The 21061-nt window shown below is 41.4% G+C and overlaps 2 protein-coding genes across 3 annotated transcripts in view; one reads left to right on the plus strand and one right to left on the minus strand.

Annotated features, from left to right (window-relative positions):
* Window positions 1–2208, plus strand: part of vps26c (VPS26 endosomal protein sorting factor C) — a 39554-nt gene extending 37346 nt beyond the window's left edge. For both annotated transcript variants that reach the window (XM_073044995.1, XM_073044996.1), the window contains one exon: window positions 1951–2208. In XM_073044995.1, the coding sequence (XP_072901096.1) occupies window positions 1951–2033 (83 nt within the window). In that variant the 3' untranslated portion in view covers window positions 2034–2208. The remainder of the gene's footprint in view (window positions 1–1950) is intronic.
* Window positions 1–21061, minus strand: part of ttc3 (tetratricopeptide repeat domain 3) — a 177868-nt gene that overhangs the window by 14478 nt on the left and 142329 nt on the right. The gene's annotated exons all lie outside the window — the stretch shown is intronic.

A 21061-nucleotide genomic window follows, 5' to 3' on the forward strand; every position in this document is an offset into this window, starting at 1 on the left:
CCAGTGATGATTTGATGGGTGATATTGAAGGTGTATACTTAATACAATCAATTGTGTTGTACATTTGTAATTAATTTTGGTCATTTTCTAGAGATCTGTTTTCACTTTGATGTGAGTTTTCTGTTGATAAGTATAAAAAAAAGCCAAATTAAATCCACTGTAATTCAATGTTGTAAAACAATAAAACATGAAAACTTCCAAGTGGAGTGAATACTTTTTATTGGCACTGTATGTACTTCGATAATAAATTTCTTTGCGTTTTGAATGCAAGTCAGTGATGGATAGGTTTTGAATTAGTGTGGAGTTTATGGGGGAGAAGGTGGGAGAATGGGGCTGAAAATACTCAGCCATGATTGGATGGTGGAAGAGAATCGATGGGCTGAATGGCCATATTCTGCTCCATATCTTGTGAGACCTGATTTTCTGTGTGGGACTCCTGTGCACAGGTTTTTCTGAAGTGGTTCAGAAGTTTGTTTAATATTCCAGAGCGAAAGCAGCAGATTGTTTGCATTTTTATTCTTTGTCACCCACAGTGCATTGGTCCGCTTTTCACTCAGTTGGTCAAAGAAATGATTGCTTCACTGTCCTTTCAATCCTGCGCAATGACTTCCCCAGCCTCTTGGGGAAAATAGTGAATGACAGGTTTATTCCTGGGTGTTGGGGAAGAGACTGACCATGTGCTTTTATGACTTTTTCTTGCTTACTCTGCTCCTGGATGATGCTGTGGGTTGATGAGTTACTTTAAAGTGGATTAAGACCAATATTAAAAACACTTTTTAAAAAAGTGCAGTAAAATTTTACGAGAAGGATCCTGGGAATGAAAGGGTTAATGTATGATAGACAATGGAAAATCTGCAGATGCTGGAAATCAAAGTAATGCACACAAAATGCTGGACTGTAGTTCATTTTGGCCTCTCAGTTTTTTTTGCGTTCTCGTTCATTCTTTCGTGCTGCTGATTGATAGGCTGGCGGTTTGGGTGACCTGTTAGCTTTTGTGCGAGGGAGGGGTTGGGAGGTTGGCGGTTTACGAGTTTTTGTTTCTTTTACTTTTCGTACCAGAGGGATTGATGTTGTCTTTTAACTACTTCTATGGCTTTCTGTATTTTATGGCCATCTGGGGAGGGCAAATCTCGAGTTGTATTCCACATACACATTTTGATAATAAAGTGAACCTTTGAGGCCAGGCAGCATCAATGGAAAAGAGTAAACAGTTGATGTTTCGGGCCGAGACCCTCCATCCTCATGGAGGGCCTCAGCCCAAAACGTCGACTGTTTACTCTTTTCCATTGATGCTGCCTGGCTTGAGTTCCTCCAGCATTTTGTGAGAGTTAATGTATGAGGTGAGCTTTATGGGTCTGGGCGTGTATAGAAGAGTGCGGGAGGATCACATTGAAATCAAGTATTGAGAGGCCTTGATAGAATGGATGTGGAGTAGATGTTTCCTTTAGTGGGGAAGTCCAGGACCAGCGGGCACAGCCTCAGAATACAGAGATGAAGATGAATTCCTTTAGTGAGAGGGTTTGTTTCCACAGAAGCTGTGGAGCCAGCTCATCGGTTACATTTAGTAAGGGGTGCCAGAGGTTATGGGATGACAGCAGGAGAATGGTGTTAAATCAGCCACGATGAAATGGCGAAGCAGACTCTGTGCCAAATGGCCTAATTCTGCTGGGCCTTTTGGTGTAAAAGTGTTAAATTAAGTGAAATCTGCACTCAAATTACTAGCTTTTGATTTAAAGAAAATAATGCCAATATGACTGCTGTTTTTTTTTTCAGCAGATCCATCGGGAATTTTTCTCAGTTTCTAAATGCTGACTTTAGTTTCCAAACTTGAACCTTTTTTTAATAATATAAAACGAGTGTGTATCCAAGCTGATTTAGCTGTATATGTAACGTTTGGGTGTAGTTGGTCAAAAGTAAAGGATTCTAATTGTTATATTTTGTTCTTTGCAGAATTTGAGGTGAATGTTGTGGTGGTTCTCCAGGATGATCACCTGATCACCGAGAATTTCCCGCTTAAAATCTACCGTTTTTGAATTCTGCGTGGATGGAGCTATTGATTTGGGGACGTGCGGCACCCGTGTTGTCTAAGGACTTGGAAGACATTCCATTCTGAGAAGCTCACTTTCTACAAAACCTGGCTCTCATTTTTTTGAGAACTGGATACTTTTCTTATTTAAAACAAAATAAATATTTGCACATTTGACTTTTCCCCTTGATACGGTTCATAAGGGAAGTAATGCCATTGTTAACACAGCCGGACAGAAAAAATGGTTTGTAAAACTTGAGATGTTGCAGTTGCAAAAGGAAGACTGCACAAAGTATGATAGGGCACAACTGGGGTTTTGCATTTCAACATTGCTCATTCCATTTACGAAAGATGCAGAGTTCCTGAGAGGATTAAAAAATTCACTGGGTGAAAATGTTTTCTATTGAGTGTCAATTGAAGAATATTTGGAACAGAGAAGATTGAGAGGTAATTTTGATAGGAGAATGCGAATTTTAATTGATTTAGAGAAAGTAAATTTCTAGGACTATAACTTTCTTGTGGAGTCTCGAACCAAAGCGCACAGTTTCAGAATAGAAAGATGTCCCTTTACAACAGAGATGAGCAGGAATTTCTTTAACCAGAGGGTTATAAATCTGTGGAACTTATTGCCAGAGAATGCTGTAGAGACCAAGTCATTGGGTATATTTAAAGTGGCAGTTGATAGATTATAAATTAGTAAGGGTGTCAAAGATTACGATGAGAAGGCATTAGGATGGGATTGAGAGGAATAATAAATCAACCATGATGGAACAGTTGATGGGCTGAACGGCCTAATTCTTTTGTCTTATGGTAAGTAGAAAATCTGTTCAAACAAAGGATCTGTTTACATTAGTGGATGATTCAAAGACGCACTCAAAATAGTTTTAGTGACAGATTATGTTGATATGCAGGAGCATTTTTGTATAGTGTTACTGATCTGGAATGCGTTGTTTAATTTCATGTAGAAGGCAGATTCAGTTGTGGTTTTATGTAGGGAGATGGATAAGTATTGTGAAGTAAGAAAGGTTCAAGGAGGTGTGTTGAGGAATTGCGACAGAATAGATTGAGTAATTGAGATAGGTGAGACAACTGCAGAAAACTGACACAAAACTCACTGGGTCAGCTGTCGGTGTGAACTGCAGCAGGTCTACAGTACAGAGATTGAAATTAGAATTTCTGTACTAAAATACAAAAACTGAAACTAACAAAAAATGTTTCTGAATAGTAAGGAGTTTCAATGCAGGTAAACATGGGGCCTTGGCAGGATGAATAAAGACAGTGCATATTTATTGAAGGGTCAAATAGGAACGGGTGTAATGTAATAAGGGATATGGACCCATGCTATTAAGAATGCAAAACCAGGATTCATTCCCACAGTTACGGAATTCACAAGTTCTAACACATCACTATACGTATATAGTTCTGACCTTCATAATATGAAAACAACAGCAACAGTCATTTATATGACAGGATTAGCTGTCTGAAATCATCTAATGGGGCTATTACCAAACTAAAAATTACTGCAGTAATATCACTTCCCGAAAGCTTGGTTGAAGTGATGGGTTTAAGGGCTGGTTCAATCCTTTTTAATGTTATTTCCTGTAAGGAGAGCAAAATAATTGTTACTCCGGATCTGATGCAGCACCAAAAAACCACAAAAGTCTTAGGTACATGTAAAAGAAAGATGCCTTCAAAAATAATGAAATAAATGGTTTCTAAATATATCAAAAAATTACTATAAAGAGCAGTAAAGTTTTTTTAAAAAGCTAAATCAAATCAGTATTTGGTGTGACTGTCCTTTGCCTTTAAAACTGCGTCAGTTCTCTCGGGTGCACTGTGGTGCAGTTCAGTAAGAAAGTAGGATGGTAGGTTGTTCGAAGCATCCTGGAGATTTTATCACAATACATGTGCAGCCTTTGACTGTTGTGCTTCTGTCTCTCCAGGTAATCCCAATCAGCCTTGATGATGATGATGATATCAGGGCTCTGGGGAGTCCGTAGCATCTGTTGCAGAACTCCTTGTTCTTCTTCTGCTGAATGTAGTTTATGACCTTGGCCTTGTGTTTGGGATCATTGTCCTGCCACAGAATGAAGTTGGAACTTATCAGATGCCTCCCTGATAATAGTGCGTGATAGATGAGAATCTGCTTGTGCTTCTCAGCGTTGAGGATTCATTAATTCTGACTAGATCACCAACTCCAATAGCAGAAACGCAGTCCCAAACCTGCAGAGAACCTCTGCTGGCTTCAGGCACTCATCCACGTAGTACTCTCCAGCTCTTCGACAGACAAACTGCTTCCTGTTTGAACCAAAAATTTCAGGTTTGACTCATCAGTCCAGAGCACTTGCTGCCATTGTTCAGCACCCCAGTACTGGTGCTTTTGTGTTGTCTCTTTGCTTGGTTTCCACTTCGGAGGAGTAGCTTTTTTGGCAGCAACTCTTCAATGAAGACCACTTCTGACAAAACGCCTCTGGACTGTAGAGAGGTGTACTTGTGTTCCAGCAACACACACAAAATGCTGATGGAACGCAGCAGGCCAGTCAGCATCTTTAGGAAGAAGTACAGTCGACATTTTGGGTCGAGACCCTTCGTCAGGACAGAGTCTGTGTTCCAGTGGTTTCTGTGAGTTCAGAGCTGATAGCAATGATGGACCACTTCAGATTTAGAAGGGACATCAGTTTCATGTATTTCTTATCTGCTGCATTCAGGCTCCATGGCTGACCGTTGTTTCTGGTCTTCAACCTTGTCTGTTTCTTTGTGCTTCTTCAGGAAAACTTGGACAGCTCATCTAGGAACTCCTGTCTGTTGTGAAATTCCCGCCTGGGAGAGACCTTGCTGATGCAGGCTGACCACCTTATTGCTATCATTATTGCTAATTGCTATGCATAGCAATGTCTTACTGCTAGGCTCACTTTTGCCATGGTGTAAAAGTTTAAAGGTTAAACTGTCACACCTCCGAAGGACACCTTTTAGTTTGATGTCCCTCGCCCAGTTTGATTCCCTCTTCTGTTCCAGTTAATCAGTTTAGATCATTGAACTCATTATATCATTGATAATTAGCACCTGTTTGTTATCTTTGTTTAATCATGCACTGGGGTATATAACTACAAAGTATCAAGTTTTTATTTGAAAAGTGGTCTATTAATGTTATTTTCTTTAAATGAAATACAAACATTTCTTTAATTTTTAAGTTTTTGGAAAATGAATGTTTGGAAATCAAAAATTTGCTCTTTTCTACTGACACACTAATGCAAATTACAAAGATAAACTTTAAAAACAAAATGTACATTAAAAAAAATTAATGTGCCTAAGACTTTTGCACGGTTCTATAGCTGTTTTTGAGTCTGTTGGTCCTGGCATGGGTGCTACATTGCTTCCTTCCTGATGAGAGTCCATGTGCAGGGTGTGTGGGATCCTTCATGATGTTACTGGTCCTTTTTCCGGTACCTTTCTGTTTTCATGTCCTTGATGGTGGGTAAGCTGGTGCCAACGATGCATTGGGCACTTTTGACTACCCGCTGTAGAGCCACAGTGCTATTGCTATACCAAGCAATGATGCGACTTGTTAGGATTCTCGCTGCTGCACATCTGCAGAATGACTTGAGTACAGATTTGCAAATTCAGCCTGTTGTTGGTGAGCTTTCTTGACGGTGTAGGATGTGGTGTGGGACCATAAGGGTTTGTGTGAGATGTGTGCTCCCTGCCATTTGAAACTGCTTGCAATTGCCACTGATGTAAAATGTGAGCGGTGTGAGTTCTCCTGAAATCAATACATCTCCTACATCTTGTTGACATTAAGGAAGAGGTTACTGGCTTGGCACTAAGCCTCGATCTCTTCCACCTCTTCTCTGGAGGCCGTCTTATCCTTGTTGATGAGCCCCTCCACTGTTGTGTCATTGGCAAACTTGACGATGTGATTGCTCGAGTGTTTGGCCGTGCAGTCATGAGTGTACAGCAGCAATGGGCTCACCACTCAGCTCCTGAGGGGCACTGTGTTGAGGATGATGGGGAATTGTACAACCTGACTATCTGAGATCTGTTAATTAGGAAATTTAACCTCCAGTTGCATGGTGGTGTATTTAGACCGAGGGGTAGGAATTTGTTCACCAAGGTCTGTGAGTATTGAATGCCAAAATGAAATCCAGAAATAATATGTGGATTTAAGTGTCCTTGTTTTCTAGGTGTGTCAGAGCCAGACATATGTCAGAATCTAGAGCATCTGTCATGGAGCGGTACTGTTATAAGCACATTGGTGAGTATCCAAAGTGGCAGGAATGGAGTTTTGATATTAGCCATTGAAAGCACTTGACAATGATTGGGGTTGGTGCCACTGGGCAGTAGTTGCTCAGTTCTAAAGGTATGGAGTTCTTTGGCACAGGGATGATGGTGGCTGATTTGAAGCATGGGACAGCAGCCTGGATGAGTGAAGTGTTGAAGATGTCAGTGAGCTGCTGTGTACACCCCCTGAGTACTCGGCCTGAGGTATTATCTGGCCTGTCTGCCGTATGGGGGCGGAGGGGGGGGAGCTGTTGACTCTGCAGAGTCCTTCTCACATCTGCTGCTGTTACCAACAGTCAAAGGGGGGAGTGGAGTTTGGGTAGCTTCTGTAGCCAGTATTATTGCATGCCATGAAGCATCCATAAAGGTTGTTTAGAGCCTCAGGGAGGGAAGCATCAATGGTACAGTCAATGAGGTTTTCGTTGTGTAATCAGTATTGACCTTGATGCCCAGACATATACTCTGGAGATTGTTCACAAAGAGGTGTTCCTGAAATCTTTGTTGACAGTGTTTACCCTCTTGATGCCCAGGATGAGGTTTCTGCTGGCTGCTCTGTCACTAGACTTGAAGGCAGCGACCTGCTCTCTTAGTAAGAAGCACACCTCTGTTTTCAGTCAAGGTTTCTGGTTGGGCTGTGAGATGACCATTTTTGAGGTACCAACATCATCTACACACTTACTGATGGACTGATGACAGGTGAGACTTATTCCTTGAGGTTTTTGTTTATTCTGTTTGTGGCAGCCTCCTTGAACATCTGCCAGTTGGTCTGTTGGAAATAGCCCTGAAGCATAGAGATTGCCTCATTAGGCTATGCAGCATTGGTCTTCTTGACTGGTTTCTCCATTTTTCAATGGTGGTCGGTATGTTGGGATTAACATTATGGAGGTGAGGTCAAGAAGAGGGTGTAGGATAGCTTTGTAAGTACCACATCTGTTTGTATAAACATGATTCAGTCTGTCTGTTCCCCTAGTGGCCACGGTGATGTGTTGGTGGAATTTGGGTAAAATGTCCTGCAGGTTAAAGTCTGCCATTATGAAGGGACGATCTGGATGCTTGTTTTGTAGAGTTCTCCCAGCGAGTCCTTGGCATTCACGCTTGGAAAGAGTTAGATAGCGGTGATGAACGTATCAATAAACTCCCTGAGCAGGCAAATTAATTCTAAGATGTCAGAACAGTGATTGCTAACTCTAGATAGGTTTGTGCACCAACCTTTGTTAATGTACACACAAATTCCATCTCCTTTGGATCCCCCGACACGGAGTTCCTGCCTGGTGGAGCAGTCATCCCGTGGATTTGAAATGCTGAATTGGTTGTGTTGTTTAACCACGTTTTGGTGAAAACCAGAACGCAGCAGTTTCTAATTTGGAAAAGATTCCGAGGTTTTGGAAGAAAACTTCAGGATCAAACAAGCAGAAAAGTATGGCTGTAAATGGTAGTGAAATTAAATTCAGCAACAGATTCACAGACATGGTCAAAGAAAGATAGTGTTGAAACAGGCCCTTTGACCCACAGGGTCCACACTGCCATCAACTCCCATTTACACTGATCCTTCCCCGTGTTTTGACAACTTTCCCCAGGTTCTACCACGCACCTGTGTACTAGGGACAATTTATGATGGCCAATTGCTCTACCAACCTGCACAAACTCCCACTGAGTTGTAGACACAGGTATCTCCTTCACAAATGCAACTCTCCCCACCATTGAGGACATCTCCTTCACAGTGGAGGTGCCTCAAGAAGCATCGATCATTGAGGACTCCCTCAATCTGGCAGATGACCTCTTCTCGTAACTGCCTCAATGTGAAGGTGCAGGAAGCAGAAGACCCACATTCAAAAATTCAGGAACAGCCTCTTCCCGTCCATCCTCAGATTTCTGAATGAACCCATCCTCATTATTCCTTTTTTATGCGCTATTTTGCAATTTATTTCGTTTTTGCACACTTCTGCAAAGCAACTATTTTTATGTAAGGAGCTAATCTTGTAAGGAGCATGGACAGTTAGCCAGGAGTATATAGATAAGATTGAAGATTGGGGAACTTTGATCAATGATAATCCGAGGCAGTGTGACTGGGCAATGCTGCAAAAGTCGTGTTGGATTTCATTCTGGCGCTTGTATGGATATCAGTGCCTAATGAACTAGGTCTAATATAAGCAGTATAAGAAGTATAGTCGACATATTGGGCCGAGACCCGAGGGTCTCGGCCCGAAACATCAATTGTACTTCTTCCTATAGATGCTGCCTGGCCTGCTGTGTTCCACCAGCATTTTGTGTGTTGTTGCTTGAGTTTCCAGCATCTGCAGATTTCCTCGTGTTTAGGTCTAATATACAGTAATGTGATTTTGAACAATCTCTTTCAAATGATGGAGATGGCCTGTGCATAGGGATCAGGGTTTTGCTATTGGACCAAAAATGATGGCTGTGGTCATACATCTGTAGGATTTTTTTTTTTCTTTTTGGATGTTGGACAAATAATCAGATCATTCAGAGTACGTGGAAACATCAAATGAGCTTGGCTGTGTGTTGTTAGCTTGCTTGTGGAAACAGATGACCGTAAGAAAAATGCTTGCTTTTACAAATAGAAGCACTCCAAAATGAAAAAGATGGAGCAGGGTGATGTAATTGTAAGAATATCAATATCGCAGTATCACTCTGGTTGCCAAACTGATCTGCAGAGCTTAAGTATGGCTTCAGGCTGCGGGGAGGAATCTAGGCCCGGAGCGAGGTGCTGAACTGGTGCCTGGGTCCTAGTGTGAGGTACCTTATACTGCTTAGGCAATTCAACACCAGCCTAGATCGGCAGGGAGAGCTGACTTTGCTTCCTCTCCGCTATCTTCATTCCTCACATCGGGGTGCTGAAGGCTTGTACTGTTCCATCGTAGGGTCAATTTAAACACCAAGCCAGACAGAATGAAAAGACAGGCCGTCATAGAAACATAGAAAAATACAAGCCCTGAAAAAAAACAGAGCACAATACAGGCCCTTCAGCCCACAATGCTGTGCCGAACATGTACGTACTTTAGAAATTCCCTAGGGTTACCCATAGCCCTCTTTATTTAAACTCCATGTCTCTATCCAAGAGTCTCTTAAAAGACCCTATTGTATCTGCCTCACCACCATCACTGACAGCTCATTCCACGCACTCACCATTCTCTGCGTTTTAAAAAAAACTTACCCCTGACATCTCCTCTGCGCCTACTTCCAAACACCTTAGCCCCCTTGTGCTAGCCATTTCAGCCCTGGGAAAAAGCCTCTGACTATCCACACAATCAATGCCTCTCATCATCTTATACACCCCTATCAGGTCACCTCTCATCCTCCATCACTCCAAGAAGAAAAGGCCTAATTCACTTAACCTATTCTCAGAAGGCATGAAAATCTCCTCTGAACCCTTTCTATAGTTTCCGTGCCTTTCCTATAGTGAGGCAACCAGAACTGAGCACAGTACTCCAAGTGGGGTCTGACCAGGGTGCTATATAGCTGTAACATTATCACTCCGCTCTTGAACTCAATTCCACGATTGATGAAGGCCAATACACTGTATACCTTCTTAACCACACAGTCAACCTGTGCAGCAGCTTTGAGTGTCCTATGGACTTGGACCCCAAGATCCCTCTGATCCTCCACATTGCCAAGAGTCTTACCATTAATACTAAATTCTGCCATCGTATTTGACCCACCAAAATGAACCACCTCACACTTAACTGGGTTGAACTCCATCTGCCACTTCTCAGCCCAGTTTTGCATCCTATCGATGTCCCGCTGTAACCTCTGACAGCCCGCCACACTACCAACAACACCCCCAACCTTTGTGTCATCCGCAAATTTACTGACCCATCCCTCCACTTCCTCATCCAGGTCATTTATAAAAATCACAGAGCAGGGGTCTCAGAATAGATCCCTGAGGAACACAACTGCAGAATATGACCCATCTATAACCACTCTTTGCCTTCTGTGGACAAGCCAATTCTGGATCCCATGCCTCCTTCCTTTCTCAGTAAGCCTTGCATGGGGTAACCTATCAAATGCCCTACTGAAATCCATATACACTACATCTACTGCTCTACCTTCATCAATGTGTTTAGTCACATCCTCAAAAGATTCTATCAGGCTCGAAAGGCATGACCTGCCTTTGACATAGCCACACTGAGTATTCCTAATCATATTATGCCTCTCCAAATGTTCATAAATCCTACCTCTCAGGATCTTCTCCATCAATTTACCAACCACTGAAGTAAGACTCACTGGCCTATAACTTCCTGGGCTATCTCTACTCCCTTTCCTGAATAAGGGAATAACATCTGCAACCCTCCAATCCTACAGAACCTCTCCCCTCCCCATTGATGAGGCAAAAATCATTGCCAGAGGCTCAGAAATCTCCTCCCTCACCTCCCACAGTAGCCTGGGTCAATCCAGATGACTTATCCAACTTGATGCTTTCCAAAAGCTCCAGCACATCCTCTTTCTTAATGTCTATATGCTCAAGCTTTTCAGTCCACTGTTAAGTCATCCCTACAATTGTCAAGGTCCTTTTCTATAGTGAATACTAAAGCAAAGTATTCATTAAGTACCTCTGCTATCTCCTCCATTTCAATACACACTTTTCTACTGTCACACTTGATTGCTCCTATTCTCTCACCTTTTATCTTCTTGCTCTGCATATACTTGTAGAATGCCTTGAGGTTTTCCTTAATCCTGCTCACCAAGACCTTCTCATGACCCCTTCTGGCTCTCCTAATTTCATTCTTAAGCTTCTTCCTGCTAGCCTTATAATTTTCTAGATCTCTATCTTCACCTAGTTTCTTGAACCTTTCATAAGCTTTTCTTCTTGACTAGATTTTCAACTGCCTTTATACACCATGGGTCCTATACCCTGCCATCCTTTCCCATCTCATTGGATCATACCTGTTGGTTAGGACAAGAGACAATTTTGCTTGTTCTCCGCGATGATAATCTCCTTTGGTGCTGAGGCTATGAAGACTGCCCAGACTGTTGTGATTCATGCCCGCTAATATAATGAACTGATGAGCAAGTTTCTGGACCTACTCCGAGATTCTGTGGGGCTCTGATTTGAGGACTCAATTTTGGTTCAGAATGCTGTTGTTCACTTCAATTGTTTGCTTGATTTGGTTTTTTTTTCCCCTTACACTTCAAGTGTTGGTCTTTTAATTCTGATTTTTGAAATACTTTTCTTGTCTCAAGGCTGTATAATTTATGCATTCTTTAATAATAAATGAATCTTGAATCGCAACAAAATTGAACAAACTTTAGCAAAGTGTCCTCAGTGATTGTGAAAATTATGAAGGGGTTTAATAGATTGGATTAAAGGTGTTTCCATAGGAACTGAATTGAAGATCGTCTCTAAATCCAGCAAGGTATGTAGATGGATTTTAAAAAAAATTCTGTGTATTTATAACCTGCTGCCTTAGGCGGAAGGCGTATTGATGTATAATAAAGAAAGGGGGCCATCATCATCATCATCAGAATGAGAATGAAGCAAATACAACAGGAGTGGAACACTGCCAGCATGCACTCTGGAGTCACTTAACCCCATTTCACTGCCACCAAGCCAGTGGAGATGAATTGCTGGAGAACATGGAGTGGACTCCTGAGGATGCTGGCCACCTGATTACTGAAGTTGTAGCTTGTTACCTGTAGGACAAGTCTATTCATCTTCCACTGTACCGTTACCACTCTGTAAATGTAATGAAACTTCGGCTGATAAGTTATTTAAACTAGAGGCTATATTGTTACTTTGGTAAGGAAAAAGAATAAAAACACCAATCCTAAATAGGAAGAGTGATCCAGGATGTACATACTCATGCCCTACCACTTTCAAGAATGTATGTTATATAAACAAGAGAATCTGCAGATGCTGGAAATCCAAAGCAACACACACAAAACGCTAGAGGAACTCAGCAGGTCAGCAGTATCTATGGAAAAGAGTGCAGTCGATGTTCTGGGCTGAAACATCAACTGTACTCTTTTCCACAAATACTGCTGACCTGCTGAGGGCTTGTTATATATTGTAATAGTTTTTTTTTAAAAAGTGGTATACCAGGCATTGAGTGCAAGAGCAGGGACACCATTATAAACCTTTATTTAAAAAACTGGCTCAGCAGCAGCTACGTTATAGTAACTGGTGGAGAAAAGTGTGAAATCTCAGAAATGATGCAAGACCGAGCTACTGAATGGTTCCAAGCTCCAAATCCTTCATTGGAGAAGCTGGAGAAGTTGTTCTTGGAGCAAAAGACATTGAAAGGGGATTGGATTGTAAAATTTAAAATCGTGAAGGATTAATAGTAGAGTGAAGTAAATTGTCAAAAAATCAACAAAAACACAACCCGTTCTGTGTTGCAAATGGTCAGGGTCTAGAATTCACTATCACGTTACTTTGAAGGCTGATTTGGGCAGAGCGTTCGAAATGAAGTACTTGAAAGAGAAAATAAACGCAAGGTTGTAGTGGTAGGGTGATGATGTGGGACTAAAGTCCATGCAAGGTCAATCCATTGCCTGAACGTAATTAACCAAATGATTTAATTCCATTGTTTCCAATGGTTGACAGCCTTTTTTATGTACACTTGTTTTGGGTAACTGATATTTTCTTATTTGAAGGAATATATTTTTACCAACCTTGGAAATGAATATTCATTGAACATGGCCTCCTGAAGAATTTGTTGTATGTGTATGGGATTGTCGTAGGGAACCAGCTTTTTTTAAAAACTCAACAAGTTAGTGCATAAACACAAGTGATTCTGCAAATGCAGAAATGCAGAGAGAAACAGACAAAATGCTGGAGGAATGCAGCTGTTGAGGCAGCTTCTACGGAAATGAATAAACAGTCGGCTTTTTGGTCTGAGACCCTGCTTCAGGACAGATTACTGTCTCGCTGTTTCTGGACAGGACAGTTCAAGTATGCAAGAGAAGTATCATTTGTTGTAGTGATCTGACAAAAGACTGGGAAACAAGCAACAGATGACATACTAAACAAGCAGCTTTGGAAACTACCGAGGGAATCCACACTGTCCTGAGTCTGACTTAATGGCCGAGAAGGAAAGAGAATTCCATTAGAAGAGCAGAGAGCAGATTCTGTGTAGACAAGAGATACCAAAATGACCCTATTTCTTTGCCACCAACTCAGTCACTGACTTTGACACCAGGGATGACTTGGGTCAGGTCCTCTGCATTCTAAAGGGAGAGGGTAAATAGCCAGAGGTCCTAGTAATACTCGTACGAATGATGTAGGTCAAAAGGGAGGAAGTCCTGAAAAAAAATATAGGGAGTTGGGTAGGAAGCTGAAAAACAGGGCTCCAGGGTAGTAATCTCTGGATTGCTGCCTATGCCACACACCAGTGAGGGTAAGAATAGAAAGATTTGACAGATGAATGTGCAGCTGAAGAATTGGTGCAGCGGCAGGGTTTCAGATTTCTGGATTGTGTGATTTCTTCTAAGGCAGGGATAACCAGTACAGAAAGGACTGGTTACACGTGAACCCAAGGGGGGATCTATATTCCTGCGGGCAGGTTTGCAGGAGCTGTTGGGGAGGGTTTAAACTAATTTGGCAGGGAGCTGGAAACTGCAGTGGCTGAGGATGGGGCAGTTGGTATACAACTAGATGTACTATGTGGTGAGACTGAGGATAGGGCAAAATTACAGTTTTTGGGATGAATTAAAGTGTAACGGGTAAAACTGAAAAGCATGATGAATAGAGGCATGGAGGTGTTTTATTTTAATGCACGTAACATACAGAATAAGTAATAATACAGGCGAGAAGTTGAAGCTATCAGTATTACAGTGGAGTAAAGGGAATTACAGAGCCATGAGAAAGCAGCTGGCCAAAGTTGATTGGAAGGGGACACCAATAGGGATGATGGCAGCACAGCAATGGCTAGAGTTCCTGGAGGCAATTCAGCAGGTGCAAAGAAGTAAAATTCCAAAGGGAGAATGAGTCAACCATGGGTGACAAAGGAAGTCAAAATAGCATAAAAGAAAACTGAAGAGAGGGCATGGAAACTTGGTTCAGAAAAAGAGAGAGATCTACAATAAATATAGGCAGCATGGAGTAAATGAGGTGCTTGAGGAATATAAAGAATGTAAAAAGAATCTTAAGAAAGAAATTAGAAAAGCTAAAAGAAGATACGAGGTTGCTTTGGCAAGTAAGGTGAAAATAAATCCAAAGGGTTTCTACAGTTATATTAATAGCAAAAGGATAGTGAGGGATAAAATTGGTCCCTTAGAGAATCAGAATGGACAGCTATGTGTGGAGCCGAAAGAGATGGGGGAGATTTAGAAAAATTTCTTTTCTTCGGTATTCACTAAGGAGAAGGATATTGAATTGTGTAAGGTAAGGGAAGCAAGTAGGGAAGTTATGGAAACTATGACAATTAAAGAGGAGGAAGTACTGGCACTTTTAAGGAATATAAAAGTGGATAAATCTCCAGGTCCTGACAGGATATTCCCTAGGACCTTGAGGGAAGTTGGTGTAGAAATAGCAGGGGCCCTGACAGAAATATTTCAAATGTCATTAGAAACGGGGATGGTGCTGGAGGATTGGCGTATTGCTCATGTGGTTCCATTGTTTAAAAAGGGTTCTAAGAGTAAACCTAGCAATTATAGGCCTGTCAGTTTGACATCAGTGGTGGGTAAATTAATGGAACGTATTCTTAGAGATGGTATATATAATTATCTGGATAGACGGGTCTGATTAGGAATAGTCAGCAGGGATTTGTGCGTGGAAGGTCATGTTTGACAAATCTTACTGAATTTTTTGAAGAGGTTACGAGGAAAGTTGAGGGTAAGGCAGTGGATGTTGTCTATATGGACTTCAGTAAGGCCTTTGACAAGGTTCTGCACGGAAGGTTAGTTAGGAAGGTTCAATCATTAGGTATTCATATTGAAGTAGTAAAATGGATTCAACAGTGGCTGGATGGGAGTTGCCAGAGAGTAGTGGTGGATAACTGTTCGTCAGGTTGGAGGCTGGTGACTAGTGGTGTGTCTCAGGGATCTGTACTGGGTCCAATGTTGTTTGTCATATACATTAATGATCTGGATGATGGGGTGGTAAATTGGATTAGTAAGTATGCAGATGATACTAAGATAGGTGGCGTTGTAGATAATGAAGTAGGTTTTCAAAGCCTGCAGCGAGATTTAGGCCAGTTAGAAGAGCGGACTGAATGATGGCAGATGGAGTTTAATGCTGATAAATGTGAGGAGCTACATTTTGGTAGGAATAATTCAAATAGGACATACATGGTAAATAGTAGGGCATTGAAGAATGCAGTAGAACAGAGTGATCTAGGAATAATGGTGCATAGTTCCCTGAAGGTGGAATCTCATGTGGATAGGGTGGTGAAGAAAGCGTTTGGTATGCTGGCCTTTATAAATCAGAGCATTGAGTATAGGAGTTGGGATGTAATGTTAAAATTATACAAGGCATTGGTAAGGCCGAATTTGGAGTATTGTGTACAGTTCTGGTCACCGAATTATAGGAAAGGTATCAACAAAATAGAGTACAGAGAAGATTTACCAGAATGTTACCTGGGTTTCAGCACCTAAGTTACAGGGAAAGGTTGAACAAGTTAGGTCTTTATTCTTTGGAGCGTAGAAGGTTGAGGGGGGACTTGATAGAGGTATTTAAAATAATGAGGGGGATAAATCGAGTCGACGTGGATAGGCTTTTTCCATTGAGAGTAGGGGAGATTCAAACAAGAGGACATGATTTGAAAGTTGGGGGGAAAAGTTTAAGGGTAACACGAGGGGGAATTTCTTTACTCAGAGAGTGGTAGCTGTGTGGAATGAGCTTCCAGTAGAAGTGGTAGAGGCAGGTTCGGTATTGTCATTTAAAGTAAAATTGGATAGGTATATGGACAGGAAAGGAATGGAGGGTTATGGGCTGAGTGCGGGCCACTGGAACTAGGTGAGTGTAAGCGTCGGCACGGACTAGAAGGGCCAAGATGGCCTGTTTCCCTGCTGTAATTGTTATATGGTTATAATATATCAAAAAAATTGGTGGGAAGGTAGAGGATTGCAAAGCTTTTTAAAAACCAACAGAAAGCAACTAAAAAGCCATAAAGAGAGGGGAATAGATAAAATATGTAGGTAAGCTAACCACTAATATAAAAGAGGATACCAAAAGTTTCTTCAGATGTATCAAGAGTGAAAGAGAGATGACAGATGATATCAGACTGCTGGAAAAAGATACTGGAGAGGTAGTAATAGGGGAAAAAGAAAAGACAAACAAACTTAATGCATATTTTGTGTCAGTTTTTACTCTGCATTATATCAGAAATGTGGAAGTGTCGGGGCTGAAGTGAGTGTTGTTGCTTTTACTACAGAGAAGGTGCTTGTGAAGCTGACCAGTCTGAAGGTAGATACTGTAAGTCACCTGGACCAGATGGACTGCACCTCAGAGTTCTGAAAGAGGTATCTGAAGAGACTGTGGAGGCATTAGTAATGATCCTTCAATTTCTAGATTCTGGAATTGTTCTGGAGGACTGGAAATTGCAAATGTCACTCCACTCATTAAGAAGATAGGAAATGATAGGCCAGTTAGCCTGACTTCAGTGGTTGGAAAGATGTTGGAGTCTATTATTAAGAATGAGGCCTTGGGATACTTGGAGGCACATGACAAAACAGGCCAAAGTCAGCAGTAGTGCAGAAAGGAAAAATAAGTTCATTGTCTATTCAGAAATCTGATAGAGAAGTTGTTATTCCTAAAATGTTGAGGGTTTAATAAATTATGAATAACTATTTAATATACTTACTGTAATTGATTTACTTATCTACTAATTTATTACTGCGTTGTACTGCTACCATTAAGTTAACAAATGCTGGTGATATTAAACCTGATACTGATTCCTGTGCTGTACTGTTGCATGTTCTCTGAAATCTACTTCGGTGCCAATGGTGCTTATTGAAATGGTTTGAAACATGATTAAGCTCATACCTGTGGGAGTGAGAAATGTCTTGATGGGGCTCTAGATGAAGGATCTGGCAAACACTGGAGATCAGCCACAGTACGGTTTTAGCAAACCAGGAAGATGTGATGCCAATTTGATGTAAATTGCAGCTCAGTGGCCCTTTTGAACCTGTGGTAGGTGACAGTGAACAGTTCTTGATAATGTATCCTGGTCAGGATAAAGTGGCCTGGTGGGAATGTGTTGATTTGTCAGAATGGATTCTAAAGATGAAATTACATTTATGTTAAATCAGAATCATGTTAAAGAGCAGGAGGACTGTATCTCAAGGAATGAGTTTTTGTGAGTGAAAGTTCAAGTAAATTTATTATCAAAGTACAGATATGTCACCATATACAGCCCTGAGATTTGTTTTTTTGTGGTTTAGTGGTAGTCCTTCGGATTCGAAGAAGACACGCTGTTGTGCAGTTCATCTGTGAATGATGTATGTCGACCGCTAAGGTGATATCCGCCAGCCACGGTTAGCTATCCAGATGTTGTGGGACAGGCAATGTTTGGGGTACCTTTTCTAGCCCCCTCCCTCATGCGAGGGTGGGCAGTGCTGTCCTAAAAAGGGCTGCCCAGTCACCCTGGATGCTGCCAGACATCTCTGCTGCCCCAGGTACAGAGATGAATGACCACTGGTCCAGAGGCCGCCTACGTGCAGGTTTGTGACTACAACTGCCAGTGGTCATCTCCAGCTGTGGCTTTGCCACTCCGTCATCGCCGCAGGGCTTGACAAGGTGAGTTTGGACTGAGATGAATCGCACAACAGAAACCTGTGCGTGATGGAGTTTTAAGTGGAACAGCCATTCCACAGGGGAGATCCCACTCTCTCGGCTGAAGAGACCTTGATCCAGTGGCATGGACAACCGTTATGGCGGGAGACCTCTCCTGCTGCAGTGGATGACCAGGACGTCTAAGTGCCTTGTCGTGCTCTTAGCGCTCCTGCTCCTTTGTTTTATGTCTTATCGACCTCTTCATGGAGCTATGAACTTGGATCCCAAGATCTCTCTGCTCAGCAACTCTGTTAAGGATCTTGCCCTTCACAGTGTACTGTCTCCTTACATTTGCCCTGTCGAAGTTCAACATCTCACATTTATCTGGGTTAAGCTCCATCTGCCATTTCTCAGCTCAAAATAACAACTGGTCTATATCATACTGTATTCTTTGCCAGTTTCCTACACTGTCCACATCTTGGTATCATCTTGGTATCATCTGTAAATTTACTAATCCACCCATCTACATTTTCATCCAGGTCATTTATATACACTGTAAACAGCAGAGGACCCAGCACAGATCACTATAGAACTCCACTAATTACAGACCTCCAGCTTGAATAAGCCCCTTCCACCTCTACCTTCTGTCTTTTATGCACAAGCCAGTTCTGAATCCAAAAAACCAAATCGCCGCAAACCTCATGCATCTTAATCTTCTGGATTAGCCTCTTTGTCAAACACCTTACTAAAATCATGGAGACAACATCCACTGCCCTACCCTCATCAATCTTGTCACGTTGTCAAAGAACTCTATCAAGTTGGTAAGACACAACCTGTCCTGCACAAAGCCATGCTGACTTTCCCTAATTAGGCCATGCCCTACTGAGGTGCAGCTACCACCAGGCATGGAGTTTCCAAATGCTCGTACTGTAAATCCTAATCCCCAAGAACTTACTCCAGCGATTTCCCTACAACTGATGTGAGACTTACCGGTCTATAGTTCCCAGGATTTTCCCTTGTTCCCTTCTTATATAGAGGTACAACATTGAGCCTCTTGGCTAGAGAGCACACAAAGGTACTGGTCAAGGCCCCAGCAATCTCATGACTTGCCTCCTTCAATAACATAGAGTTAGGCTCTGGAGACTTATCCACCTTAATAATCTTTAGGACGCCAACACTTCCTCCCTCTTGAGTTCTATATTCCTTAATATACACTAGGCACTGCTCGTCTGGTCCTCTATGTCCTTTTCTTTGGTAAACACTGAAGCAAAGTGCTCATTTAAGTACCTTACTCACATTCTCCACACCCAAGCAAATGTTCTCCCCTTTATTCTTGAGTGGTCCTATCCTCTCCCTAGTTATCCTCCTGCTCTTGATGTATGCATAGAATGCCTTGGGATTCACCTTAATCCTACTTGTCAAGACCTTTCATGGCCCCTCCTGGCTTTCTTACTTCCTTTCTCTAGTTCTTTTCTGGCTTCTTTATAATCCATTTGATCCTAACTTCCAAAATTTAGCATACTTTTCCTTACTAAATTCATCACTTCTGGACATCTTTCCATCCACGTCCTTCCTTCTAAGAGGAACACACATTTCCTGTACTCTGTGCAATTGATCTTTAAGCACCCTCCACATGTCTGATGTGGACTTGCCAGAAAAAAGTGTTCCTAATTAACTCTTCTTAATTCCTGCCTAACACCCGTGTAACTTATCCTACTCCAATTTAAAACTCCCCGCAAGGACCTTACCTCTACATATCTACAGCTATCCTGAGAATAAGGAGTTGCAGCCGCTGTTCCCCAGCTGCTCACCCCTGAAAGATACGTCACCTGATTGGGCTTGCTACCCAACACCAGCTCCAGGATGCTCCCTCTCATTGGGCCGTCCACATATTGATTTGATAAACCATTCTGGATTCAATTAACAAATTCTGCCCCCATCTAAACCTTTTGCATGAAGATGGTTGAGGGTTAATAACTGTTCCCCTGTGAAATGGGGATAATAGAAATATAGAAATAATGTGCAAATGGCTACAGATACTGCATTAATTTTAATTCTAAGACTGATTTTTGGTAACTGGAGATGGGATGGAGGAAGCTGGTGGAATCACTGAATAATTATGCTGTTACTGATGTAGGCTTGAGGAAGAGATTAGCTCAGGTCTTGTTAAATAATAAGTGCATTTTGAAAGTGAATGGGGGACAATATCACTGACTTTTAAGCTTGACCTGGGAAAATGAGCTTATTTTTATTTGAACAAGTGTCCAAGGCTTTAACTTTCTAGTGTCCAAAGACTAGTTAAATTTGAGTCAAAATTATTCTTAGATGGAAAACCAAGGTGAAAATTGCAGAAGTGAAATAGAAATATGGTTTGAGCAGTTTCATCATTTGCTGAGCACTGAAACAAGCTTTTAATTTGTCAACATTTTAACAAAATGATAATTGGGTTGCAATTAGCAACTGCATTTGTATTGCTATAATAACATCTGAAAAATAAATTTCCGTGACTGGTATTGGGTAATGTGATCAACGATAGATGTATCACAGGTTTAATCTGTTTTCAGTGTTTTAATTACTTGAAGTCAGTCTAATTCTAATTTTTTTAGTATTAATTCTATGGGTGTGCCTGCATTTTAATCAAATAGCTTTAAAAGAATCATTTCCAATTTGTCGCAATCTCTCTGCTACATTGTTAAATACAAATTATGTTATAATTATTGTTTAATACAGTGAAGGAAATTGACACAGCAACTCAAGCCAGGGAGAATAAAGCAAGGATTTTATTGGGCACTCCTGGTTAAAATGAATTCCTGAATACATTCCTTAAACATTAAGTTGTGGAAAAAAAGAGAATATATTCTCTCAGACATGCTTGGAAGGAGAATCATCAGGGATATTTACGAGGTAGATAAATACATGGGAATTTCGATATTTGGTAGAAAAAAGAAATTAGAATTAAGGACGACTGAAACGATTAAAAAAAAATTATAGAACTGAGTTAATGAGCCAGCTGGTTGCACCAATAATTTTTTTGGTAAATTTATAGCTAACTGAAAGCCAAAGAATATCAATAAATATCGGATTCA

The sequence above is a fragment of the Hemitrygon akajei genome, chromosome 5, assembly GCF_048418815.1.
Source record: "Hemitrygon akajei chromosome 5, sHemAka1.3, whole genome shotgun sequence".
Taxonomy (NCBI): Eukaryota; Metazoa; Chordata; class Chondrichthyes; order Myliobatiformes; family Dasyatidae; genus Hemitrygon; species Hemitrygon akajei.